The 23464-nt window shown below is 42.1% G+C and overlaps 1 protein-coding gene across 3 annotated transcripts in view; it reads right to left on the minus strand.

The window, feature by feature from the left end:
• The window catches only part of zdhhc5a (zinc finger DHHC-type palmitoyltransferase 5a), a 31123-nt gene that overhangs the window by 3221 nt on the left and 4438 nt on the right, over nt 1–23464 (minus strand). Inside the window, exons 2-12 of one of the 3 annotated variants that reach the window (XM_031314121.2) lie at nt 16709–18778; nt 13131–13252; nt 12299–12456; nt 10300–10472; nt 9717–9819; nt 9101–9192; nt 8752–8878; nt 7241–7349; nt 6997–7106; nt 1600–2762; nt 1449–1455 (exon numbers count right to left, since the gene is read on the minus strand). In XM_031314121.2, coding sequence (XP_031169981.1) covers nt 1449–1455; nt 1600–2762; nt 6997–7106; nt 7241–7349; nt 8752–8878; nt 9101–9192; nt 9717–9819; nt 10300–10472; nt 12299–12456; nt 13131–13252; nt 16709–16872 — 2328 coding nt within the window. In that variant the 5' untranslated portion in view covers nt 16873–18778. Of the gene's footprint in view, nt 1–1448; nt 1456–1599; nt 2763–6996; nt 7107–7240; nt 7350–8751; nt 8879–9100; nt 9193–9716; nt 9820–10299; nt 10473–12298; nt 12457–13130; nt 13253–16708; nt 18779–22440; nt 22536–23464 lie in introns of those variants that run through there. The other 2 variants (XM_031314119.2, XM_031314118.2) reach the window with 2 other exon arrangements.

The following is a 23464-nucleotide window of genomic DNA, read 5'->3' on the forward strand; positions in this document are numbered from 1 at the left end:
TCATGTAATGATAAAGCCTGTTGGTGAAAACACTTGTATCTTAGCATGAAAGTTGGAACATTCATATTAGACACAGTTCATTGTTATAACAGTTGATTAGGAATTTTGGCTATGCTGGAGAAATGATCAGAAACACGTTTTCCTTTAATGGTTGGCGATAGATACATGCAACATTCAAACTCTACACATTTTATTTAGTCATCAAAGTCACAATGAAGAAACACAATGAGAACCACGGCAGTGACAGTAAACCCATGCAGTCGTGCGAGTAGAGTGAGCAGGATGGAAAAGCAACGAAACACGCCAACATGTCAGAAGATGGAACGGTCTAACGGTCGTCATGCAAAAGTTTGACTGTGCCTCGATGAACTAACCCGATACATGTTGGATCTGCTACTGTTGGTCATTACTGAGAGGAAACACTCAACGGTCCATGCATTTGGGCTCAATCATAACAAAGAACATTGTCACAGTGGAAAAGTTTCCCTATTATTTATATGTTACATATGTTTAATAAGATGGTAAAAATGTGGATGTTGTCATTTCACATCTTGCATGTTTTCACTTTGCAGTTTAACTATTAGTACTACTGCTGCTACTGCTACTTTTGCACACCCTGAATGATGTTTCTGTACATCTTAAGGAGACCTATTATGCTTTCCTGTATTTTCTGTCATATCTATAATGTTACAAAGTTGGATGTTTACATTGAACTTGGTCTGAACGCTCCGGTTTCAACAGTGTTTTCTACTCTTGGCTTAGTATGACGTCATACCGAGCCGGTTTTCTACATATCGTCATCTGCTCCAAGCAGCCACGCTGCAGTGTTTACGTAACATACCCTGCCACATGTAGCTAGCGACATGCTAAGTCGGGGAAAGCTGTAATCTCAGCTGCTGATGTTGTTTGGATCACATTCCTGCTAGAACACACAGACAGCGACAGCAGAGCACAGATGTGGAGACTCCAGATATACGGAAACGCTGACCAATCAGAACAGACTGGGCTTTTTCAGGAGGAGCGTCTCAGACAGACAGGTGCAGCAGCCATGGGCAGTATGAGAAAAATTGTTTTCTGAACATTAAAGCATGTAAACATGTTCTAGTACAAACACAAAATACAAGTATGAACCTGAAAATGCAATATAATAGGTCTCCTTTTATTCATAAATTGTTACTTATATTCTAACACTAAAATTGCCTGCTGAGTATGATAAACTCCCCCACTGCATCACATTGAACAGTGTACCTTTTAGATGGGCCCACTGCTGATAGTGTGCTATATGCAGTGGGTATGGATAAAGATGTGTCTGCTAAAGGCTAATAATAAATAGAATAATGCAGAGGACAAGAACAAGCAGGCAGACCACAACAGCATTACACATGTAACAGTGAGAAAGCTCACAGACAAATGAAAGACGAGCAGAGGGAAAAGAAGGAAGAACTCACAGGAAATCTGGCAGCAGGAGGAGGAGGGAAGGGAATAGGAGGAGCAGGAGGAGCAGTCAATCAGGTAGTAAGGTTTTCAGGCGGGCAGGTGGCTTTTTTCAGGGTTAACAGCAAACCAATCGTCCTGACAAAAGGTGTAATTCATACTCACTTCGGCGCTTGTATTCCTCCTCCTCCTCCTCCTCCTCCTCCTCCTCCTCCTCCTCCTCCTCCTCCTCCTACCCCTGCCGCGTTCGCTCCGGCTGACGCAGAAGCCTTTCGGACCAGCCGGTACTGCATTTCAGCAGCGGCGGCGCTCGAGTAAGAGAGCGACTTGCCCAGAGGCGGGGGGTGCGGGGAGCGGGGAGGGTGGGTCGTGGAAGTAGAGGAGGATCCCAGAGGGGTGTCGGTGGAGCGGGTGCGGTAGGGATAAGCGTGGTGGGGTGGTGCATGAGGGGCAGCGAAGCGGGGGGGGCGTGAGGTAGAGGAGGAGGAGGAGGAGTGGTGGTGGTGATGATGGCCGTGGTGGTGGTGATGATGGGCGTGGTGGTGGTGATGGTGTGGGGGAGGCGGGGCGGAGGAGGACGGGGGAGCCGAGGCCTGATTGGCAGGCGGGGGGTGAGCAGCGGGGTGGGGCTCGCCCAGCAGGCACTCCCTCTCCGGAGGAGGCGGTGGGGAGGAGGACGTAGAGGAGGAGGATCGATGGAGGAAGGAGTGGTGGTGGTGGTGGTGGGAGGAGGAGCGGGGGTAGTGGTGGGGCGACTGGGAGGACTGGGAGTGCATCTCGGCGTCTCTCGGCTGGGACGACAGGAAAGGGGAGCTGTAGCCGCCTGCTGCTGGCGTGCAGGGTCTCCCAGAGGAGACCTCAGGGGCTGCTGGACCCGCTGCCACCACTTTGTCGAAATCGTCACCACCTGCCAGTAAACTGTCATACGATAGGCTCCCGTTGCGGGACGGGTGGTGGTGCGGGGGTGTCTGATTGGCTAAGCTCTTGAAGCTGGCCGAGGTGGTGGTCGCTTCGGAAACGTGAACGCCTCCTGCTGAGGTGTGCGTGGAGCTGGAAGACCGGGACGCCACTCCTGATAGGACCGTATGGTCGGAGAAGGAGGGGTACGAGCGCCCGCCGAGGGAGTAGCCATGGATGCCCCCTCCCCCCACCTCTCTTCTGGCCTCCATTCTCTCCCCACCTCCTCCCCCTCCCACTCTGTCAGATGAAGTGTCCCTTCGGTCCAGGCTGGGCTGGGAGCGGAAACCAGGCTGCTGGCTGGCCTGAAGGAGGGAGGAGGTGGAGGAGGAGGAGTCCCTGGCACTGCCAACACTCTCCCCTCGACTTAACTGGAGGAGGCAGGAGGAGAGAGGAGGGAAGGTGAAATAGAGAGGGGCAGCAGGAGGGAAAAGAAACAACAAGAAGCTGAGCAAATGAGAGCAGCGAGCTACACTGGAGTTTAACCAGAAATTCCTGCTGCACTCAAACTCCCTCTAGTGTTGACATCCTGACACAACACCTCCACTTCTGCTATTGCCCACATTTCTTTCTAGACAGAAACTTGTCTCTTTACAGGTCAATACTGATATAGAGTAGATCTAAAGCTTAATACAGCCCTTTTCTTTTTTTCTTTTTACTTTGAGAGAATATCACCACACAATACTAAGATGAAGGAAGGCCATTGACAAATGAAAGCTCTGCACACTTAGGTCCAATGCAAGTACCTAACAGTAGGGCCAAACTTTCTGTCACTGGACCTTCATCTGAGCAATCAGGAGATTACTTTCTGTAGCCATTTACCCTGTGTTTTTGTCACACGTTTCATCTGTGGAGCTTTTTATGTTGGGTGCGCTCAAAGCCTGACCGGCACAGTGTGAGTTTGTGCCAGTTGGGCGTGGTTTCCACTCCATTTCAATTCAGCATGCATGTTAACTTGAAGCAATGGCTCTGTGTGGCACTTACCAAATACCACAAATAACAGCAGCATTGTAAACAATACTGATAAACACATATTTCTTATGGCGTGTAGTGGCTGAATTCAAATACAGTACAGTGGTGAATTAAAGTACATGCCGCCTGCACTCCATTTACTGTCCTCGGCATTGCCACTATGTATGAAACGTGATGCCGACGACATGGGAGCACAGCTGCTGTAGAGTGTTCTCTATTTGTTGTCATTGTCAATTAATAAAATCGATCATTTTAAAGATTCCCTTTGGTCAAACATTTGCCTTGATGAAGGTCAAGTGACCGAAAGCTTCTCTTCATAAATAATAAAGTCACATTTGTCTTCTCCATGTTAGATAATCAATATGTTCAGATTGTCATATCACATGTTTCAGTACAATGGATTGAGGGTTTAAAAGTCACTAAAAATGCAACAGAACAACACTGTAAATGGCAGTAGTGTATGAATTGAAAAAGACAATGTATGTATGCATCGTCAATCATATTAGCACTAACCATCTGTACAACAAACAAAACGTGTTTCTCTCCCTTGACTACTTGCAGGGGAGTACCGAGGTCACACAAATCATTACAATTAAGACATACAGTAATATTGTGCTGTGCTCATATTATGCTCATTTTCAGGTTCATAATTTTATTTAGAGGTTATATCAGAATAGGTTCACATGGTTTAATTTTCAGAAAACACCATATTTTTGTTGTACTGCACATTGCTGCAGCTCCTCTTTTCACCCTGTGTGTTGAGCTCTCTGTTTTAGCTACAGAGTGAGACATCTCACTTCTGTTCCATCTTTGTTGGGAGTCGCACATGCTCAGTAGCTAGGTAAGGACTACTAGCCAGTCAGAAGCAGAGTATGAGGGCGTGTCCTGACAGTACCTAGGTAAGGACTACTAGCCAGTCAGAAGCAGAGTATGAGGGCGTGCCATGCTAGCAGCTAGGTGAGCATTATAACGTGTGTTCCAAAGTGACCACGTTTGTCTCTGAAGTAAAGGCTGGACTACAATAGAGCTGTTTGGAGCAGTTTGTGAACAGTGTTTTCTGTTGGAGATGGTAAGTCCCTTTGGGGTGGACTTTGGCCTTTTTCACTTTGTAAACCTATAACGTGCACAAAAGATATATAACCCAATAAAGGAAAGGAAAAAAGCCAAAAAGCATAATATGAGCACTTTAATGAATTGAATTTACCGGAAATAATGAACAGAATTAATTTTGTTGTTACTTCTATAGGCAGTAATGTACTGGGATTAAAACTTCATATACAATATGTCCTTAAAGCTCCAAAAGCACACAATACAGGAAAAGAGAGAAAGTCTCCATACAAAACTGACTCAGGTGACAAGAGCATGAAACATCAAAATGACTTTTTAGCTAAAGGGGAACTATTTCTTTTGACAAACTCTGAAGAGAATCTACAGGAGACATATTTCTAATCAGGGAGAAATGAATGAATCAAAACAATATTTTTACAGAGTGGTGGACTGACAGTAGGGAGGATGTGGACATGGGTACAAATACTGAGAGGAACCAATTTATCAATCCAAATGTATTCAGGTACAATCCTTTGATTTAAACACAAAACCTGACTTTGTCTTCGTCAGCCTCATACTCCTCTTTTACTCACTCTGTCCAAACAGTAATGCCAAGACAGATGAATTTAGTCATTAACCATTTTACATGTATTTAAACAGTATTTTATCCATGTCCAGAGCAAACAGAGTATAGGTAAGGAGAAATAATGCTTTCAGAACAATCACTTACGGATACTGATCAACAGAAAGCCACTGAGAAACCAAACCCAGATGATCGACAGGAAATCAAAAGGAAAAACACAAACAAAAATGGAGATGCATTAGATTGAAATCAAAGAGATAAAAGAAGCAGAGGAAGGGACAAATGGAAAAAACACATACATACATACACACCATGCACTTTTTAAATATGAGTGTAAAGCTGATTTTAGCTTATCAGTTCATCCTTGAGTCCCAGTGGACGTTTGTGCAAATTTGAAGACATTTCTTTTCAGGGGTGATATCGCGTTCACAAAAAAGGTACGGACAACCTACGGAGGGATGGACAGACATAACAGCGTGGCAGCATAAACATCTAAGGAAATCAAAAGGCTTAGTCCACCAATATTTTCTACTAAAAATATACTGTCGAATACCTCATTTACAGCTCTACAGATAGGCCTACTAATTCAAACTGCAACCCCAACATGGCCCCCAAATCTGGTTTTCTTAATATCATATCTACCGAAGCCGTACTCATAAAAGATGACATTGTTCAGCATGGCAGCATATGATTGGTTTATGTGAAAATGTTAAAATTAAATGAATAATTATAATTAATATTAATAATAGTATTTGGTGCGACAGTGCCAAGAAATAAATTCCTTTAAACAGGCAAAAAAAAACAACTCAGGTTTCTCAAGATTCACAATCTTGAGAAGAATTTGGAGAATTTACTTCAGACCTTATTACGCATTCTGATGAGATTTTAATTATTGATATTAATATTAACCTAAATAAGGCCATTAATCCTCTATGTCTTGGCACTTTTTGATACTTCATGCAGCATATTTCTTTTGCTTAATCAGTAACAATACTGTATTATTAAGAAACAAGTTCTTCTTATTCAGATTCCACCTCAGTGCTTCTACTCCTGGATCTCAGTGCAGCTTTTGACACCATAGATCACGGTTTCCTGCTAGATGGACAAAATCAATTTGGCATCTCTGGCCTTGCTTTCACATGGTTACAATCTTACCTATATGAAAGAACACAGTGTGTTCTCTTTAATAATACTACATCAATATTTTCTGATGTGAAATGTGGAGTACCTCATGGCTCTGTTGTCAGCCCTCTGCTTTTCTCCCAGTACATCCCACCTCTTGGCCAAAATATACGCAGTTATGAAATCATTTCCACTCAGGGTTTCCCCCAGTGTTTTGTAAACCTGGTGGCCCACCGGGCCTAAGTTGCACCCCACCAGGCCTAAGATTTTTTTTAAACTACAGGTACAGTAAGATGGCTATGAAGGATAAAACTGATAAAAGAGATGCTTGTCATTGGCCCTCTTTGAAATAGTAACAGTAAAGTAATAGTAACTCTAGATCATAGGTTCTCAAAGATTTTAGCCCGCGGCCCTAAAATACCGACGCCAGAGACCCCCACTATCCCCAGAGGTGGTTGAAGCACAAGCGTTGGCGTGCACATGCACTAATGATACAGCACTTTGATAGTCTAACACTGAAGATTAGCCTAACAACCATAAACGTTGTATTTTACAGAGCACAATAAACTTGGTGAACAAGGTGCCTGAGTAGGCGTGAAACCTATTGATGTGAGCAAGGCTAGAAATATCGGACACATGAACACATTGTTTACATTGTGGGGCTGTAAATTGACCTGCAACTGCCTCCTAATTTCACCTCAGGGGTTGTGTTAGGACAAAAATAAATTGGTCATTGATCATCTCACTACCCCCACTTTGAGGGTTAACCCTAACCCCTGCTCTAGACAAAAACTTTCCGTTTTCTGTTTCTTGTAAAGTGACTTAAGGCAAATTTGTAATTTGGCTGTCTCTTGTCTCTGTGTGTTTATGTGTGCATATACCTGGTTGGCGTAGGCGTGTGTGAGCGCTGTGTGGTTCTTGCCGGGACTGTAGGTGGGCCTGTATTTGTACATTGTGGGGGTGGGAGGGGCTTTGTTCAGTAGACTGCACTCTGCAGGAGGGTAGGAAGACAAAGAATATAAAAAAAATTATTGTGAAATCAACACAGAATCATATTAATGTTTGAAGTTGAGAAAAAAGTCCTGGTGAAAGTCAGAGCTGTAGCAGGAAGTTAGAAAGCATTACCCTCTGTGTTTCCTCTGGTGATTCCAGGGTAGCGGAGCTCTGGTTTAGGAGGAGGAGGAGGCTCAGCATCGCATGACTGGCTCTCCATCATCTCTAGACTGGACTTGGACTTGAGAGAAGAGAGATAAAAAGTCAAAGAATCACATTCTGATGCCTGAAATAGTCGTGGAATGTCACATGGAAATTATGTGAGAAGTGCTCTCCACCACCATCATCAAAACACCAAATGAGTTAGTAGTGTTGTCAGCTCTCATCCCGACTGAAGCCTTGCAGCGCTGGGAGAGTGAGGCAGACAGACACGGGTGTGCTAGCTGGCTAAATTACCATTAGATTAGTCGTCTATCTGTACAGTTAACATTACTGATGAATTCGTGGGTTAGCCCAGAGTTGTTAACCGTGGTCAAAACAATCATACTAAAAATAACTGAGCGTGTTGAACGATGTCGTAATCTCATGTTACCGACCAAGAATTAGCCAACGTTATAGACCAAGCATTAGCATTAGCTACTTGTCAACAGCACCTTTACAGTAGGCACCAAAGCACTTTTCCTCTTCGGTCCCCCTACAGGTTGGAAGCGGAATTGTCCATTACTGTTACCATTACCATTATTCTTATGTCTCATTGGAACGAGTTAATGAACCACTGAAACGATTTTGGAAACATTATTTTAAGGTACAAAAGAATCTTTGGTGTTGGATCGATCGATATTGAAATTAATCAATATCAATAAATAAGGTCTCTGTTGTATTACTGTGTTGCAAAATGGCATGTAATCAATGACAAAACGATGCCATGTGGCAGAAAAAAAAAGTTGTATTATGTTTACAACTTTCCTCCAAAGAGGGAGGGGGAGAAGATTACTTGTGACTGTTGGCTTGGCTAACTATAGCATGATTGTGCATAATGCTAGAACGACGTCTAAGATACTTTTCCTCGCGTCAAAGATGAAAAAGGATTGTCTACCTTGTAACATAAACGTAATCATATGTGTTGTGATTTCCCTGGCAGACAACTCACGTCATGTGCAGTTGTAACACAGACTAGCTACAGCTAGAACAGCTGCGTGGAAACGATGGAGATACTAAGAGCTACTTTTGGTTTCATTGACATTGTTCATACTGCTCACAGAAATATATTAAAAACACAAACCTCCGTTGCTTCTCTCCTACGCTGTAAACATTGCCTCACACTATTAATCTCGTACAATATACAGAATAACGATAGCACTGATACTTTACTAACATTAGCTTGCATATGTTTGGGAACCTGACAGCTGATGTTAGCAATGAAATGGTACCAAAATAACAAAACTATTATTACACTGTTTCCCATATAAATCAATCCTTTTTAGAGTCCAGTGTTTTGAGCCCAGGCCAAACTAAATTATTTGTCAACCTCAACAGTCCTATTTCATAGCAGATACATACTGCCTGTGGTAAGTCATTCAGCCAAAGCAGAGCTTACTCCCCAGTGTTTAAGGCACTATGAGCACCCATCCTGCTGTTCTTACCCGGTGCAGGTCTCCCTGTATACCGTTGTCCAGGATCTTTGCTGCCAGCTGGGCCTCTGTCAGCTGTGGCCGCAGAAAGGGAGGCTGCACACACACACTCTGCACACACTTCTTTCTGCCCAAATACCTGCAAAGAGCACAGAGACAGTGAGTGTCCACATCTTAGGCCATGTCCAGACCTGGAATTAACATTTGGATGTTTTATGTCTGTTATTTTGTTTAGCAATATACTGTATCCTGAGCCATGTTGATCAGTATACACTGGGTGGAGACATGCCTTTGCAATGCTATGTAATTCTTATGTCAACCAGAGAGAGTAGTAGTTACAAAAGAAGTACAAAAAATGCACCTGGGTGCCTGTGAGCTGCAGAGGACATGAGAGACATTCTTCCAACAGCCATTGGTGAAAGGGTTAACACCTCCTCGGAACTTCCCTGTTACCTGGAGAAATAAATAAAAAAGTAACACCAACAAAAGCATTCAAAAGATGAGAAAGACTATTGATAAAAAAAAATAGCCGTTTTTAAACATGTCACCACTTTAAAATGAATACAGTGTGATTTAAGGCATGAACTCTTACTGTAAATGTGTTCTAAATAATGTCACTGATAATTACATCTTTCTAATATTTGTAGGTAGAGAGGAAGGGCTATTTGGGGCCAAAAAATTGTGGTTTTCCTGGCACTTAGTAACCTTTAAATTAATAAATCAATAGTTTTTAAATGGTATTTTAATAGCAGTTGGTTCGAGAGGCTGCTGTGAAATAGTACATTATGCCAGATTGAAAAACAGTGTATTTTCTGGTTTTGCATCTTTCCAAAGTAGTCCACAATTTTTTCCACCTAAATACCCTACTGTTTGTAAGATGTCCTACTATACTTTTTCAAATATCAACTACAGGATTTCTGTGACTCAATTATTTGACTTGACACTGGCGCATACACAGTAAAACAAGAGTTTCCCACCTGTTCATTGGTAGTCCTGCCTCTGGCCACAAGCACTATGTGGAAACCAGTGAGGCCAGCAACAGGGATAAAGAACAGGCCTGCAACACACATTACACCTAGCCTGAGAGCACAGAGGGTCAAGGAATATCTTAAAAGACCAGATTAAAACTCATTGAAGAAGGCCCACAGAGAATACATTTCATGGCAGTATTATATATCTTGTGCATAAATGGACTGCTTGGCCTGGTGGTGGTGGTGTTAAGAAACATGAGTCATCAAAATAATTAGAATTGATCATGGAAATGAAGCCAAGGAGGAACTTTAGTCATTGCTGAGGAGGACACAATAGTGATCTCCAAATACAGCTTTGTGAAGCATTCTCTTTATTTTATGAGCCAAATAGATGGCGCTCTCTTTCAAAAAAGGGTTAAAAAAACCCACACCCGTATTCCCATTCCTTACGCCTTTTTCTAACAACCAAGAGTGTCACCTAGTGGGGTCAACAGATACAACTAATGGTTCATGAAGCGGACACACTACTGTAACTAAACAGAATTGCAATCATATGTAGGACAAAAATACAAAGATCCTTAAAGGATACGTGACGATGGCGTGCAAGCGGTCGATGTTTTGCCGATGGTAGAGGATAAAGAGTAGGCCAAAACCAAACACGGCCATGATGTGAGCTGTCAGAGACAGAAGGAAGAGGAAGAAGTAGCGGTAGTTCCTCCTGCCGATGCAGTTGTTCACCCAAGGACAGTGGTGGTCGAAGTCCTACATTATGAGGGTTAAAAACACTGGGATAAGAAATAAAGTAATGGTATTTGTCTGCCCTGTTCAACATGCATACAGTTATCAAAAAAGAACATTCCATACTTCCTGGTACAGAAGCTGCAATTTACATTTACATACACACCATGTGAAGTGGCATGATAACAAAGACAACTGATAGGGAACAAAACAAAACAATAAAAAAAAACTTGTTTTGATGTTTGACTTTAGCAGGAGCTACATATGTGGTAAACATTAAAATGTTCTACACTACATGAGCTACAGACAGGTCTCCACAGGTTCATCTCAAGTACGACGTTCAGTTATTTCTGTTACTGTAGCATCTGCGAGAGTTAGCAGTATGCTCAGGTGCTTTCCTTTTTCTTAGAGATTTTTTTAAATAAATGAGTCAACAATTAACCTAACTGTAGGGGACCGTAGACGCCATACTGCTGCTGGCTGACCACCAGCCCGCTGTAACCAGCAAACTAGCGGATGGCTGAATATTTTCACGACATAGCCATCTGTAATGAAGCAAACGCTGCCTTATTTCATGTATTATAGCAACAATTTGCATATCCGGCTTCCCTTTTTGAATGACGAATACAGATTACCGCCACCTGCTGGCATAGAGAGTTACCTACATGATAGTCTGCCATCGGCTGTAGTCATTGCGGTGTGTTCAAGTGCTACTTTTTGGCTATTACACAGGCGACGTGAGGCGAACAACAGTCAGCCTTCGTTCCCAATCATTCTTCGATGCCGGTTTGGTGTGTCTGGGTCTTAGGGACCTTTCATACCTACCTCGTTTGGTCCAGACTTTCGGACGTTTTAGTTTGATCCGAACCAAAATTACAGGTTTGAAACCTCCCACGGACCACTGTCTGGAGCAAACAGCTGAAATTTGGTCCTATCAAAAAAAGGAAGTCTCGGTCCGGATCAAACTGAACCAAGGTCCAGTTGGTTTCTAGTGTCAAAGCATTTTTTGGATAGTTCAGACTTTCGGACCAAATATAGGAAGTTCGGGCTGGCTATCGTTGTGTTATAAGACCGGGGAAGCTCCTTTAAGGAACAGCTCAGTGCTTAGTGTGTACATGAGAGAGTGTGTGTGACGGTGGATGTGCTCAGAGCAGACAGCTCAGAGAATACATCAGCAGTTTACTTGTTAAGTGGTAGTAAATGTACAGTGCAGGTTTCAGTCTCTGAATAAATGCTGCAGCTCCTCAAACCCGAAGTAAAGTTCCCGTTTCATGCCTCTCAACAACGCAACAAAAGAAAAAGAGCCGTGGCAGTAGGGGAGAGCAGCAGTCAGCTGAATAAACTCAGACACCAGAGATAGGATACGAGAGGACGGGGTAGCCCGTCTACAAACCAATCAATTAAAGGGAGAAGCGGCTCACGTATGTGATGACAACAGGACATAGTTATGTCATGTATAGTTCTTTAGTGGGCTTACATTACTGCAGTGTGAAACCAAAACTAACCTGATCAAATGTATACAATGTACCAAAAACATGAACCTTGGTCTGGACCTTGGTTCAGACTTTAAGGTGAGAAAAGGCCCTTAAAGTGCTGCTACTGGTCGTATTTGGGCCATAAACACTGACACTCTTCTCTCGACCAGAAACCATTAAAGGAAAGCTGTGTTTCAGGAGACATGCTGTTGATGCAGTTTTCTTAAACATATCTAAACTGGATTGGCTTTACGAATGTTAAGGTAGACCTATGTCAGGCTAAATGTGCATGAGGTATTAGGTACTTTTTAAACATCATTTATTTAGAGACGGTGTACATTATTTTATGTAAAAAGTGGGTGAGTGTGAGCACACCTCGACACAGTTGTCACAGACGGAGCAGTGGGAGCACCGCGGCGGCCTGTAGAAGCGGCAGGTTGAACACCACTTCATCCTGACCTGGATCCCTCTGATCTCCACAGTCTTGTAGAGGGGAGCTCGGAAATCGTCCTCCTTGTCCTCGTCCTCCTCAGCTGCAGGGACAGAAACGGAAGACACGCACATATTTCTAGAAGGCGCAGACCTCTCCAGTCGCCACTTTGTCAGCTTCACAAAATGTATGCATAATTGTCCATTTTACAAATATTGGTACCTCCTGCCGACTCTGCTAACCTCCTGCCGACTCCGCTAGCCTGGGCTAGATAGCCAGCTCGCCGGTCAAGTTTTCAAATATAAATATCAGCGAGAAACAGTTTGCATGCTCAATATTCCTACAGAAAAGCACTGATTAGCACAAAATCTGATGATACAGATTCTACTTGTACACCCTACTTTATCCTATCCTAGATCAACTACAGGTCAAGTCATTTTATAATCAGTCAGTTAATTAGCCATTGTTGTATATCAGTTAATATGACTGCTCTAAGCTCTGATCATATTTAAAATCAAACCAAATTAAATTGAGAATTGTTAACTTCTGCCTCAACTAAAAAAAAAAAAAAAAAAAAAAAGAGGTCTGAGGCTATAACAGGAAACTGCCTTTGAGTGTGGATAAGCCAGAAATGTTTACACTTTGAAAATGAAGCCAAAAGGCAAACTTGACATTTTTCAACAACAATGAACATACTGCAGACAGTATTTAGTGGCCTTTTTGGTGACACACATACAACATCACACACACAGTAGATTCAAACATCCGTGCGCCTACCTCTAGGGAAGATGCCGGGGTCCATGAATGTGGCCATACAGAAGTTAGCCAAAACAAACAGGAAGATGACTCCATTGTAGATGGGTACAGCTACTGAGAAACGCTCTGAAAGCCATGGACACCTGAAACATGGAGAGGACAGTGCCCAACACTCAAGAGTAAAAACAAGAGAAAGATTCTGTCACACTATATGGTTCAGTTGTAATACAATTGAGGCTGTGTCCTTGGAAGACAAGCTGCAGGGCAACTTGTTGGTACTTTTACAGACTCATCATATTATCATTATTCGTTTGGTGACCTTTTAGACTGATATTTATTTCATCCGTTGGATCCAGAACAGAGAGAGAGGTCTTGGGCGTTGTTCTCCATATGTGGATTACTGGGAGTTGGTTTGATTTCACCTAAGCCTGGAGTGACGTGTTATCACAACAACATTTCTGTAAGATCAAACCTGCAAAAGTGTAGGATGATTTAAAGTGAGCTGAATCATGGATCAATCACTTTAAAAAGGATAAGGCTGGTGGTTTCCTCTATTTTTCTTTTTGTCAATACATCCCATTAAAAGACCAAACCAATGCAATGCGTAGTCCGTCTCTCAATATTATGACTGCCCTACTGTCTGTGGCATTCGGCCCCATGCCCATTGTTACCTACCCAAGACACACCTATGAAATTCGCTCACACCTAAAACATACCTGAAATTTCCTAAAACAGCTGGTCACTGTAGTTTTTAGCAAACAAACAGGAGGAAATAGTGCATTTCTCAGGGACTATTTTCAGCGGCAGATTAATCCACATGTGGTGCTCTAATGAGTATTTGTGGCAGCAGGATGGTGTATGTGGGACTGAGTCAAAGTTAACTCAGTGTGTGTTCATGTTGATAAAGGAATATGTCACCCAGTGCAACAGTGTGGCTTATTGATGTGTTTTAAACAACAATGGAGCTCTCTGGCACAGATACAGGCATAACAGTTGTAGTACAATACATTGATGATTTTGGTACTTTTACAGAATTTGTTGACAGTAAGACAAATAATATAACATAACTATCCTATACTTCTTCCCCCTCCAAAGACACATCTTCAGATATTGTGACTCTTTTATAGTTTACAGCTACATACCTATACAAAAAAAGAAAGCAATAGTTAAAAGGTCCCATGGCATGAAAATTTCACTTTATGAGGTTTTTTTTAACATTAATATGAGTTCCCCCAGCCTGCCTATGGTCCCCCAGTGGCTAGAAATGGTGATAGGTGTAAACAGAGCCCTGGGTATCCTGCTCTGCCTTTGAGAAAATGAAAGCTCAGATGGGCCAATCTGGAATCTTGCTCCTTATAACATCATAAGGAGCAATTTTACCTCCCCTTTCTCTGCTTTGCCCGCCCAGAGAATTTGGCCCACCCATGAGAAAGAGACATCATGGCTTGAAAACAAGCAAAGTGGCAGTTGGTCAAGACCACACCCCCACCCTCCAGCTTGCCTCCCCCCCTCTTCTCCTCAATAGCTACAGACACTGAAATGGCACATCCTAAGGAAAGCTCATTGTGGGACTGGCTCTAGTGGCTGGAATTCTGCACCAAGGCTGAATTTCAGGAAAGAGACTTCAGATACAGTATTAGGGGACCACTAAGGTCTATATAAAGAGACTTCAGATACAGTATTAGGGGACCACTAAGGTCTATATAAAAGAGACTTCAGATACAGTATTAGGGGACCACTAAGGTCTATATAAAAGAGACTTCGGATACAGTATTAGGGGACCACTAAGGTCTATATAAAAGCATCCAAAGAGCACCATGTCATGGGACCTTTAAATATAACCAACCCTAATTAATTTCATTAACATTAGCTACCTCATACCCCTAACCCAAAAAAGACTCAAGATTTTGACTGTTACTGGACCCATGCAACCCAATCTTAAATACTAAATCTGTGATCTTAAATACATCCTCCCCCCCCCCCCTTCCAAAATAAAACAATTTAGTTAGCATGTTGCATTTTGTTAGCTAGCAAGTTAGCCACTACATAGGTGCTCCTAACTGGCAACTTCCATGAAAATAGTCCCAACACTAAATGCTCCGATGCTTTGCTTTTGATGAACACTGCTAGCTGCTGTTTGACCAAAATAGGGTTATTGACGGATGATACAAATTTTTTTTTGGAATAAATAAAGCTGGAAATAGCTGACACTGTGCTGGTATTTAGGTGTTGTTAGTTTGTTTTTTTTGTATTTGACTATATGCATACCAAAATAAAACAAGCTCATAATTATGCTTTTTTTAAATTCCAAATAAAAATTTACAAAAAACAACATATCAAAATGAATTACAACCATACTAATGCTTTATGGTCTACACATGGTCTATTACGGAGGTTTTTTTTTTATTCTTTTGTGTTATTCCCTCATTTTTCAGACAACTGTTTGGTGTAGTGTTGTATTAATTCACCAGTGTAAAAATAAGAGAAGTGGGAGAGTGCCTGCAAGGATTCTAACACCAACAGACAGCGTGAGACTAAATCGTGGGCTTTTGTCAGAGTGACAGATGTTGGCCTATTTTCGCCTCACTAATCTAAAGCAGAATCGACTGCTGCCCACACACACACACACATTTCTAATTCATTACATTTATGCTGTTATATCATTATTTCGGCTTGTTCGTTACACGTTTAGTGTACGTAGCTTCGACATAACACATTTCAGGTGTTACCATATACTGTATAATACAAGGCTATAGATCTGACAGAATATGAGAATGCACATCCGCAATGGCGCTGGGTCGCATCCACATAGACATCACAGAGCAGGGCATTTGTAGCTCGACGATCTCTTACACATTCAGGAAGACAGCCTCTGATCGGTCGACAAACTCACCCCACTGCATTCTGGGAGTCAAGATGGTCTGGGCTAACAGTAAAACGATATGTCTTCATACAAAAAGATGAATAAATAACCATTCAGTTGTGGATATATCATTCTGGAATTATTGTGCAAAGCCTCCGAAAAGAAACTGTATTTCCTGGCTGGATTACAAAGCTTCTGGAAGGTGTAAAAACACACAGGAGCCCTCTTTGAAAAGGCTCAACTGTTATCTTTCCTGCTAAACAAACAGAACACTAACTCGAAGCGATGGGGAGACAGTGAACATTACATAATGTGATTTACGAATTTCAGATTATGGATTTATGATACTAGACACTGTAGTTCCAGGCTGGATTAAAAAGCTTCAGGAAGGCCTACAAACACACGGAAGACCTAAATGAAATTGCTTCTTTCTGCTTCTAAACAAAACTTCCACACTGCATTGATCTGGATATATTAAATATGACAAAACATGTAGTTTGCTGTCCTATACGAGATCGTCGGCCTCAGGAGGTTAAGGACGCGTAACAGTGAAAACGGCTCCGGTGTCAAATCATCACCAATCCGATCACGCAAACTCAGTTGTCCATGTACAAAGAACAAGGCCCTCTCTATTATCAGTGATTTTAGGTTTGTTATGAAATATGTTATGAAATAGTTCATTGCAGCTTATAATCAGGCCTGTATGTGTGTAAGACAATGCACTGTTGCCACTTACGTAAAGCAGAAGAAGAGCGTGGTGGAGCCGACGAGGAAGAAAGTGGCTGCCGACACTGGGACGTAGCGGGAGGGTCTCAGGGGTCTGCTGGGCGGGACCACGACGTGGGGGAGGGGTGACGAGGATGGACCCCGCCCTCCACTCTTACTGCTGTTACCTGGCATTGCTTCCAATGTGTAGTGGCGTGTGTGTCCAGCGACTGCTATGCCGAGGAATTTACTGTTCAGAGTTAAACGTTTCTCTAGGTGTGGTGTACTGGCTGGATTTGTAATTTGTGGTTAGAAATGATGGATTGGCAAAAAAGCAAAAATGGAAAGAACAGATACAAGAGATGGAGGGATAATTGAGGAGTGTTTTCCTCTTTCACGTGGAAAAGAGGAAAACACTCCTCTGCTTCATCACACTAAGATGGAAGGAGGAGCGATTGCTTTCTTAGGTTAAAGGTCGAGCCTGATCTCCTGTGTGTTTGTGTGTGAGATTAAAAGAACCTCAGCTGTGAAAGCCTTGTTTTTCAGAAAACAGGTGGCAAGGCAGGATGAACAGAGGAGGAGGAGGTGTCCGGACAGCTATCTCTTTCAGAGCTGCAGACACTAGCTTGTCTCTGTTCCACGCAACATGCCAGTCAATTACGTATACAAGCCAATAGAAACTGACTGAGTAAAATCAGTCTAAAAAGAGGCCGTTTGCTTGTTGTATTGCAAAGTGAATAAGGGCTTGGAGAAAAATATCATAATAGTTCAATACAAAAAACATGGCTGTTATTGAGATTTATAAAACTAGCTGGACCTTTGAATTTAAACACAAAAATGTAGTTTGTTAGTGATTTGGTGTTGTGAAAGTCCAATCAAATCGGAATCTGACAGACAGAAAACCTCAGCTAAACTGATGAGCCTCGCGCCTGATGTGACCTCATCCAGTCTGATTTGATTGGTCAAAGAATGGGAGTTTAGTGAGGTATAACAGTTGGCAGAGGAAGGCCTGTTTTGGTAGGAGATGGACATACAAGATGGACCAAAAGAAACAGCAAGAAATGGAGAGGAAAGCTTGAAACAACGATGACTTTTCTCAGCTTGGAAAAAAACGCAGGTCGAGACTTACAATGGGAAATGGGCTTGTTTGTAGCTAAATGTGCTAGCAGAATGTATGGAGATTACCACTAAAATGTAAAGTTTTTAGCACCCAGAGACCAGCAGTCTGGGCAGTTGACGCAGTGTAAGAAAAAGTCTTGTAAATAAAAAAGTAACAACCCCTTACACTCTTCTAGAGAAGGAGACAATTTGCCTTCAGTCCAGAACTCGTATTAGAAACAGCAGTCTGTAAACGGGCCAGTGGAGGATCCTGGTTTTCCTGTGTCGGGGCATCCCTAAACCCCGCCGGTGGCTGATTCAAACCACCTCACCTGCCAGCTGCACCAGGGATGTGATTGGAAGACAAAATGCAAGAAGTGGTGGTGTGATTCTTTCCAAAACATTTGTGGGAAAATCCAGTCGAACATCCATTAGTATCCATGTAAATTAAATTTTTGAGAAAGAGCTAAAATTACAGTGTTGCTTTGGAGCGCTAGGGGTTATGTGTGAATGGTATTATCTCATATATCAGCCAGCAATAGCAACATATAGAACAACCCAGTTTCCCCACTGGTTTCCTTGTTCAACTGTGTTAGTGGATGGCTGTGCCTGTTAGTTATGTAAGTGTAAGCCTTCCAGCTACAGGCCGTTTTCTATTTTGCCGTCTTCTCCAGGGACTTCTAGGGCCTTCCCTCTGCTTCCTTGCCCAGCAGAGAGCACTGAGGCTTGGATAACATGCTTCCACAACAATCCCTTGGAGGATACAGCAAACTGTGGCTTTTATCTGTGGAAGATAGAAATTCCTATGGCCATTTGGATTTTTTTCCAGGTTTAAAGTATCTTCTCCACCCCTAAAACAGGATCCAGTGCTGGAGCCTCCTCGATTGTTGATTTGGATGGCTTTGTGTATATGGATGAGGAGGTAGTACTGAATATAAACTTCAACAGGTCCTGGGTCACAAAAGAAGTGAATCCAGTCTGATGGTTGGTCAGGATGCTGCACCTACAGTAGCAATGAGAGGAACCAGGGCTGGGTTAACATCAAATACTCTTGTCTGTAAAACATTTTTTTTTTTACAGGTACTTTTTGAATTTTTTCAATTTTCTTTGTCCGTGCGATTTTATATTTTTAAAGACACTAATTTTTATAGCCTGTTGTGTTGTGACCTGTTGTCTTCTGGGAAAGTGTTCAGTGTAATACACAAGTGTTTCTTTATTATTATTCTTTTTTTAAAGACAATATATCATTCGCAAGAGAATGGGGAGGGGGGGAAAAGCCTAAAAACCCTCCTGATGCTTGAAAAGTTGCATTCTGCAGGCAGCATAATAATAATAATAATAATAATAATAATAATAATAATAATAATAATAATAATAATAATTTATACATTATTAATCCCGCAAGGGAAATTACAATGTTTTCACTCTGTTATATATTATACACATTACACACAGGTCTGCATTACACACACATGCTCAGGACCTCTACATGCACTAATGGAGAGATGTCAGAGTGAGGGTTAGGGTTAAACCAGAAATACACAGCAATGTAACCCCACTACTATAATTGGAGAGTGGTGTGTTTGATTGCATATCGTGAACCGTTGAACCAATTCACTTCACACTTTGCAGGTTTATTGCTGGAGACCTAAGGAAGAGTCCTGTCACTTTTAATGTTAAATAAATACTTGGCAGTTTTACTGTTTTTCCCCAAAAGCTCTTATGGCGCTTACCCACTGCTAGTACCAGCTCTACTCTACTCGGCTCAACTCAACCGCAGTGCCCCGTCCTCCATTTTCCATTGCAGATTTAGTACCGCCTCATGCATGAGGCGAGCGTGGGTGGTCGTCATAGCGACGCCGCAGGAAACTGAGCGTGACCTAGCGCGACAGGTGTGTTGTTGTTTTTTAATCTCGGCATGAACATTTTAGTTTCAAAAGAAGCTGGAGGCAGCAAAAAAACAAACACCGCTGGCTAAACTATTTTAAAAACGTCAGGTTTGTTCAGGACACCCCCGTCTGTCGCTATAGCAATGATGACGCAGTGATTAGTGACAATTCTCTCCGACCAATCAGTAGTCTGCAGGTTTTCACGTCACCTTTTGGTATCGCGTCAGCTCGCTTGGAACCTGGACGGAGGTGATAGTAAATAAAGTATCTGTTAGCAGGTACCAGGGACTTTTTATCAGAATGGAAAACCTAAAAAGGACAGTAGAGTTGAGGCGAGTCGAGCACGTACTAGGGGTGGGAATCACCAGAGGCCTTACGATACAATATCATCACGATACTTATGTCACGATACGATATTATTGCGATTTTAAACATATTGCAATATTCTGCAACATATTGCAATTCATTCACTTTTTTTTCCAACTTCTAATTTTTCCCAATTTCAAATGATGTCCCCCAAAAGGAAACTTTGTCAACATCTGTTTTATCTAAAAAGATCCATTTCTCTGTTTGTTCATCTCACTTCAATTGGATTGCTGCAAAATGGGATTGTCAAGCAGACAAACTGACCAACACATATATAATTAAAAAAAACTCGATACTTTGCGTCTGTGTATCGATACAGTATTGCCACGGAAAATATTGCGATACTATGCTGTATAGATTTTTTCCCCCACCCCTAGTAGGTACCATGTAATAGAAAAAAGGCATTATTTTGACATTGAAGCTTTTATTACAGGCAAAACTGCTTGTAAAAACCCAGCGTTAGAACGTATATAAAGTTAAATATTCTCTTAAGTTAATAATTCTCTCGGCACCGCCAGACACCTGTCTGCAGGGTGCAGTTAAGTGCGGCTGCTGGGTAGCGCAAATCTCTCTCTTTATTTCTCTTTTTTATTGAATTATTTTTTAGCTCGGGGTACTTGGTGGTTGCCCGAGTTCCGAGCTCGGAAATCCGAGATCAGGGGGGCGTTTTTCCAACTTTGACCTCGGAAATTCCCAGTTCCGAGTTCAAATGGAACGCACTATTACATTCTGACCATGATGACCAAAATGTCCCCAGAAGTAACTGAACACTGACGGACAAAAAAAAAAAACACTGCTCAAATGTCAGTTCACTGATCACCAACTGATACGACTCCAATATTAGACGTTCCGGGGGCAGCCCTACCAAATAAGTTGTTTGAGTCAGTAGTAACGATTTGGCAAAAAAAAAAATCTAATTGCAATTTTTCTGCCAGATTTTGTGATTACAATTCGATTTGCGATTATTATTATTTTAAGTTTAGCTAAAGTTCAATATTCACTGTGTAAGACAAAACATGTCATGGAGCATTATAAAATGACATCAAAACTGCTCTATATTCTTATACAAGGATGAGAACATAGATATTAATCAACAATAAGGGTTTTTCTTTTAATAAGCATGGAACATTGAATCTGTCATATGTAACATTATTCCAGCATTTATCTTATGAAAGAACAATAAATAATAAAAAAAGGATTGAAAAATGTTAAACCAAACATTCAACTAAATATTGCACATTTGATTAATCACGGTCTTCGCGATTAGGTAATCACATTCAAATCGTGATTTCGATTTGAAAACAATTAATCGTTCAGCCCTAGTATGTGTGTGTGCGTGTGTGTGTGTGTGTGTGTGTGTGTGTGTGTGTGTGTGTGTGTGTGTGTGTGTATATATACACACACACTCCAACAAACTACACTCATCTGTATAGAATAGTTAATAGTTAGTAATAGGTTTTACCAATCAATAAAATACATGCATCTTTCATACATATGTCAGGTGTAACATGACACTCAAACTGTTTTTCAATCCTGGTCTGACTCAGATTTGTCTTCATCAGGTAAGTACTGTTCATCTGTTACGCTATCATCATCTGATTCATCTTCCTCATCCGTGCCACTCACAGATTCAATAATACCTGCCAATTGCCTTGGGAGAACACATCCCTCATACCACAGAGGCTCAATCTTTTGGTCAACCAGTGTCCAACCGTGTCCGTTGCAAGCATCAGTGATGTCAGGGTTGGCAATATGGGCCACCTTCTATATTCCAACCTGGTAGTTAACCTTCCTGATGTGTTGCTCCAAACTCCTCCCATATGGGGGAAGTGTAGCCAGGTCCACATTGCTTGAGTGGGCGAGATGCTTGTCATCTTTGGAGCACAGCTCACTCATTCGCAAGAAACGCAACTCAACAACACTTGGTACTCGTGGTCTACTAAACAGAGCACAGGTGAACTCATTGAGGTGATCAACGAGATCCCTCGGTACATCCCATGTGTCTCCCAGCCTGGCAAGATTTTCTCCAAATGTTGGCATCCTGGAGAGGATTTTCAATCGCCTGACTTTGCCTAACCCCTTGAATGCACTAGTGGTATCACAACCACTGAAGGCGTGAAGTTCCATTAGCGCTGTCAAATGCTGCTGAGAGTAGCTACGAGACATTTCACTCACATCAATGAGCCTTTTCTTGTTTCCTGTGCCAGTGTGAAACATAATATTTAAGTCTGACATTGCCGGAGCATAGTGTAACAAGATGAAAAATATGTCAGTATCAGGACTCTTAACGAGTCGCATTCAAATCGCAATTTCGATTTGAAAACAATTAATCGTTCAGCCCTAGTAGTGTGCAATATATATCTGGTCATTCTGACAGGATTCCAACAAACTACACTCATCTGTTCATTACCTCAGCAGTTAACCGAAACACAGCACGTGTACACGACGTAAATGTCGTCATCTGCCCATGTCCGCGTACAGCACAAAAAAGTGACCTCGCCGAATGTACACATAGAAAGCAGGCCTACTGCGCATGCTCCACTTGTTTCACGCTGCGGTCCTCTAGGTGGTTTACCAAGAAGGAGTGGAAGAAAAAAGAAGATATCAAAATTGATTCTTGTTTGGAAGAAAGGTTACTCACATTTATATCATTCGTCTTTAAAGGAATACAAAGACCCCCAACTGCCACCAAGTGGAATAGAGTGTGGGTTGTGGTTAAGGAAATGCACATGGGTGGAAGGCTAGACCAACACGGACCCATAAAAAGGTATGGATAGAACCACCATCGACAGAAAGTATGTCAGAGCCTTTAGTAGTATTTAGTGTACACACTAAGCTTTTACTACTTCTACTACTCTGCATCAAAGAAAGTCTCCAACATGAGTGTGCTGTAATGTGGACAACATGTGCTGTCCACATTACAACAGTACATGCAGCCACCTTCCTGTCTACGAGACCGGTACAAGTCTGCAGCTGTCTGCTGATGCGGCGGAATGTATGTTGGAGCATCAACTAGTTAAGCTGCGAGGTTGTCAGCTGTGTGTCTGCCTGGAATAGTGCTCTGCGTGTAGGACGGCCGATTTAATTAATTAAAAATTTAATAGTGGCATGTATCACGTAGCTGGCCGTCCAGTAAAAAAAAGCTTAAAACGCTTTTTTGCCCAGAGTCTATGGACTACAGCCAGCTAGTTCCGAATGTTTTCAACCCAAAAGTCATCTTCACCCGAAGCGAGCCAAAGCTAGTCGAGTGTCAGCCATCTTGGAGCTAAGCTACAGCTCTCTCTTTTCAGCAGCAAACTTTTACAACAATTATGTGCATTCAAACTACCGCACGTGTTCCACCGGGATACATTGGTACAGATCGGAGAATCTGCAGGAAACTTTATTACAGACGGAATACTCCACACACTACGCGAGCTTCGCCTGCTACTGAG

This window comes from Sander lucioperca, chromosome 4 (genome assembly GCF_008315115.2).
Source record: "Sander lucioperca isolate FBNREF2018 chromosome 4, SLUC_FBN_1.2, whole genome shotgun sequence".
In the NCBI taxonomy this organism is placed as follows: Eukaryota; Metazoa; Chordata; class Actinopteri; order Perciformes; family Percidae; genus Sander; species Sander lucioperca.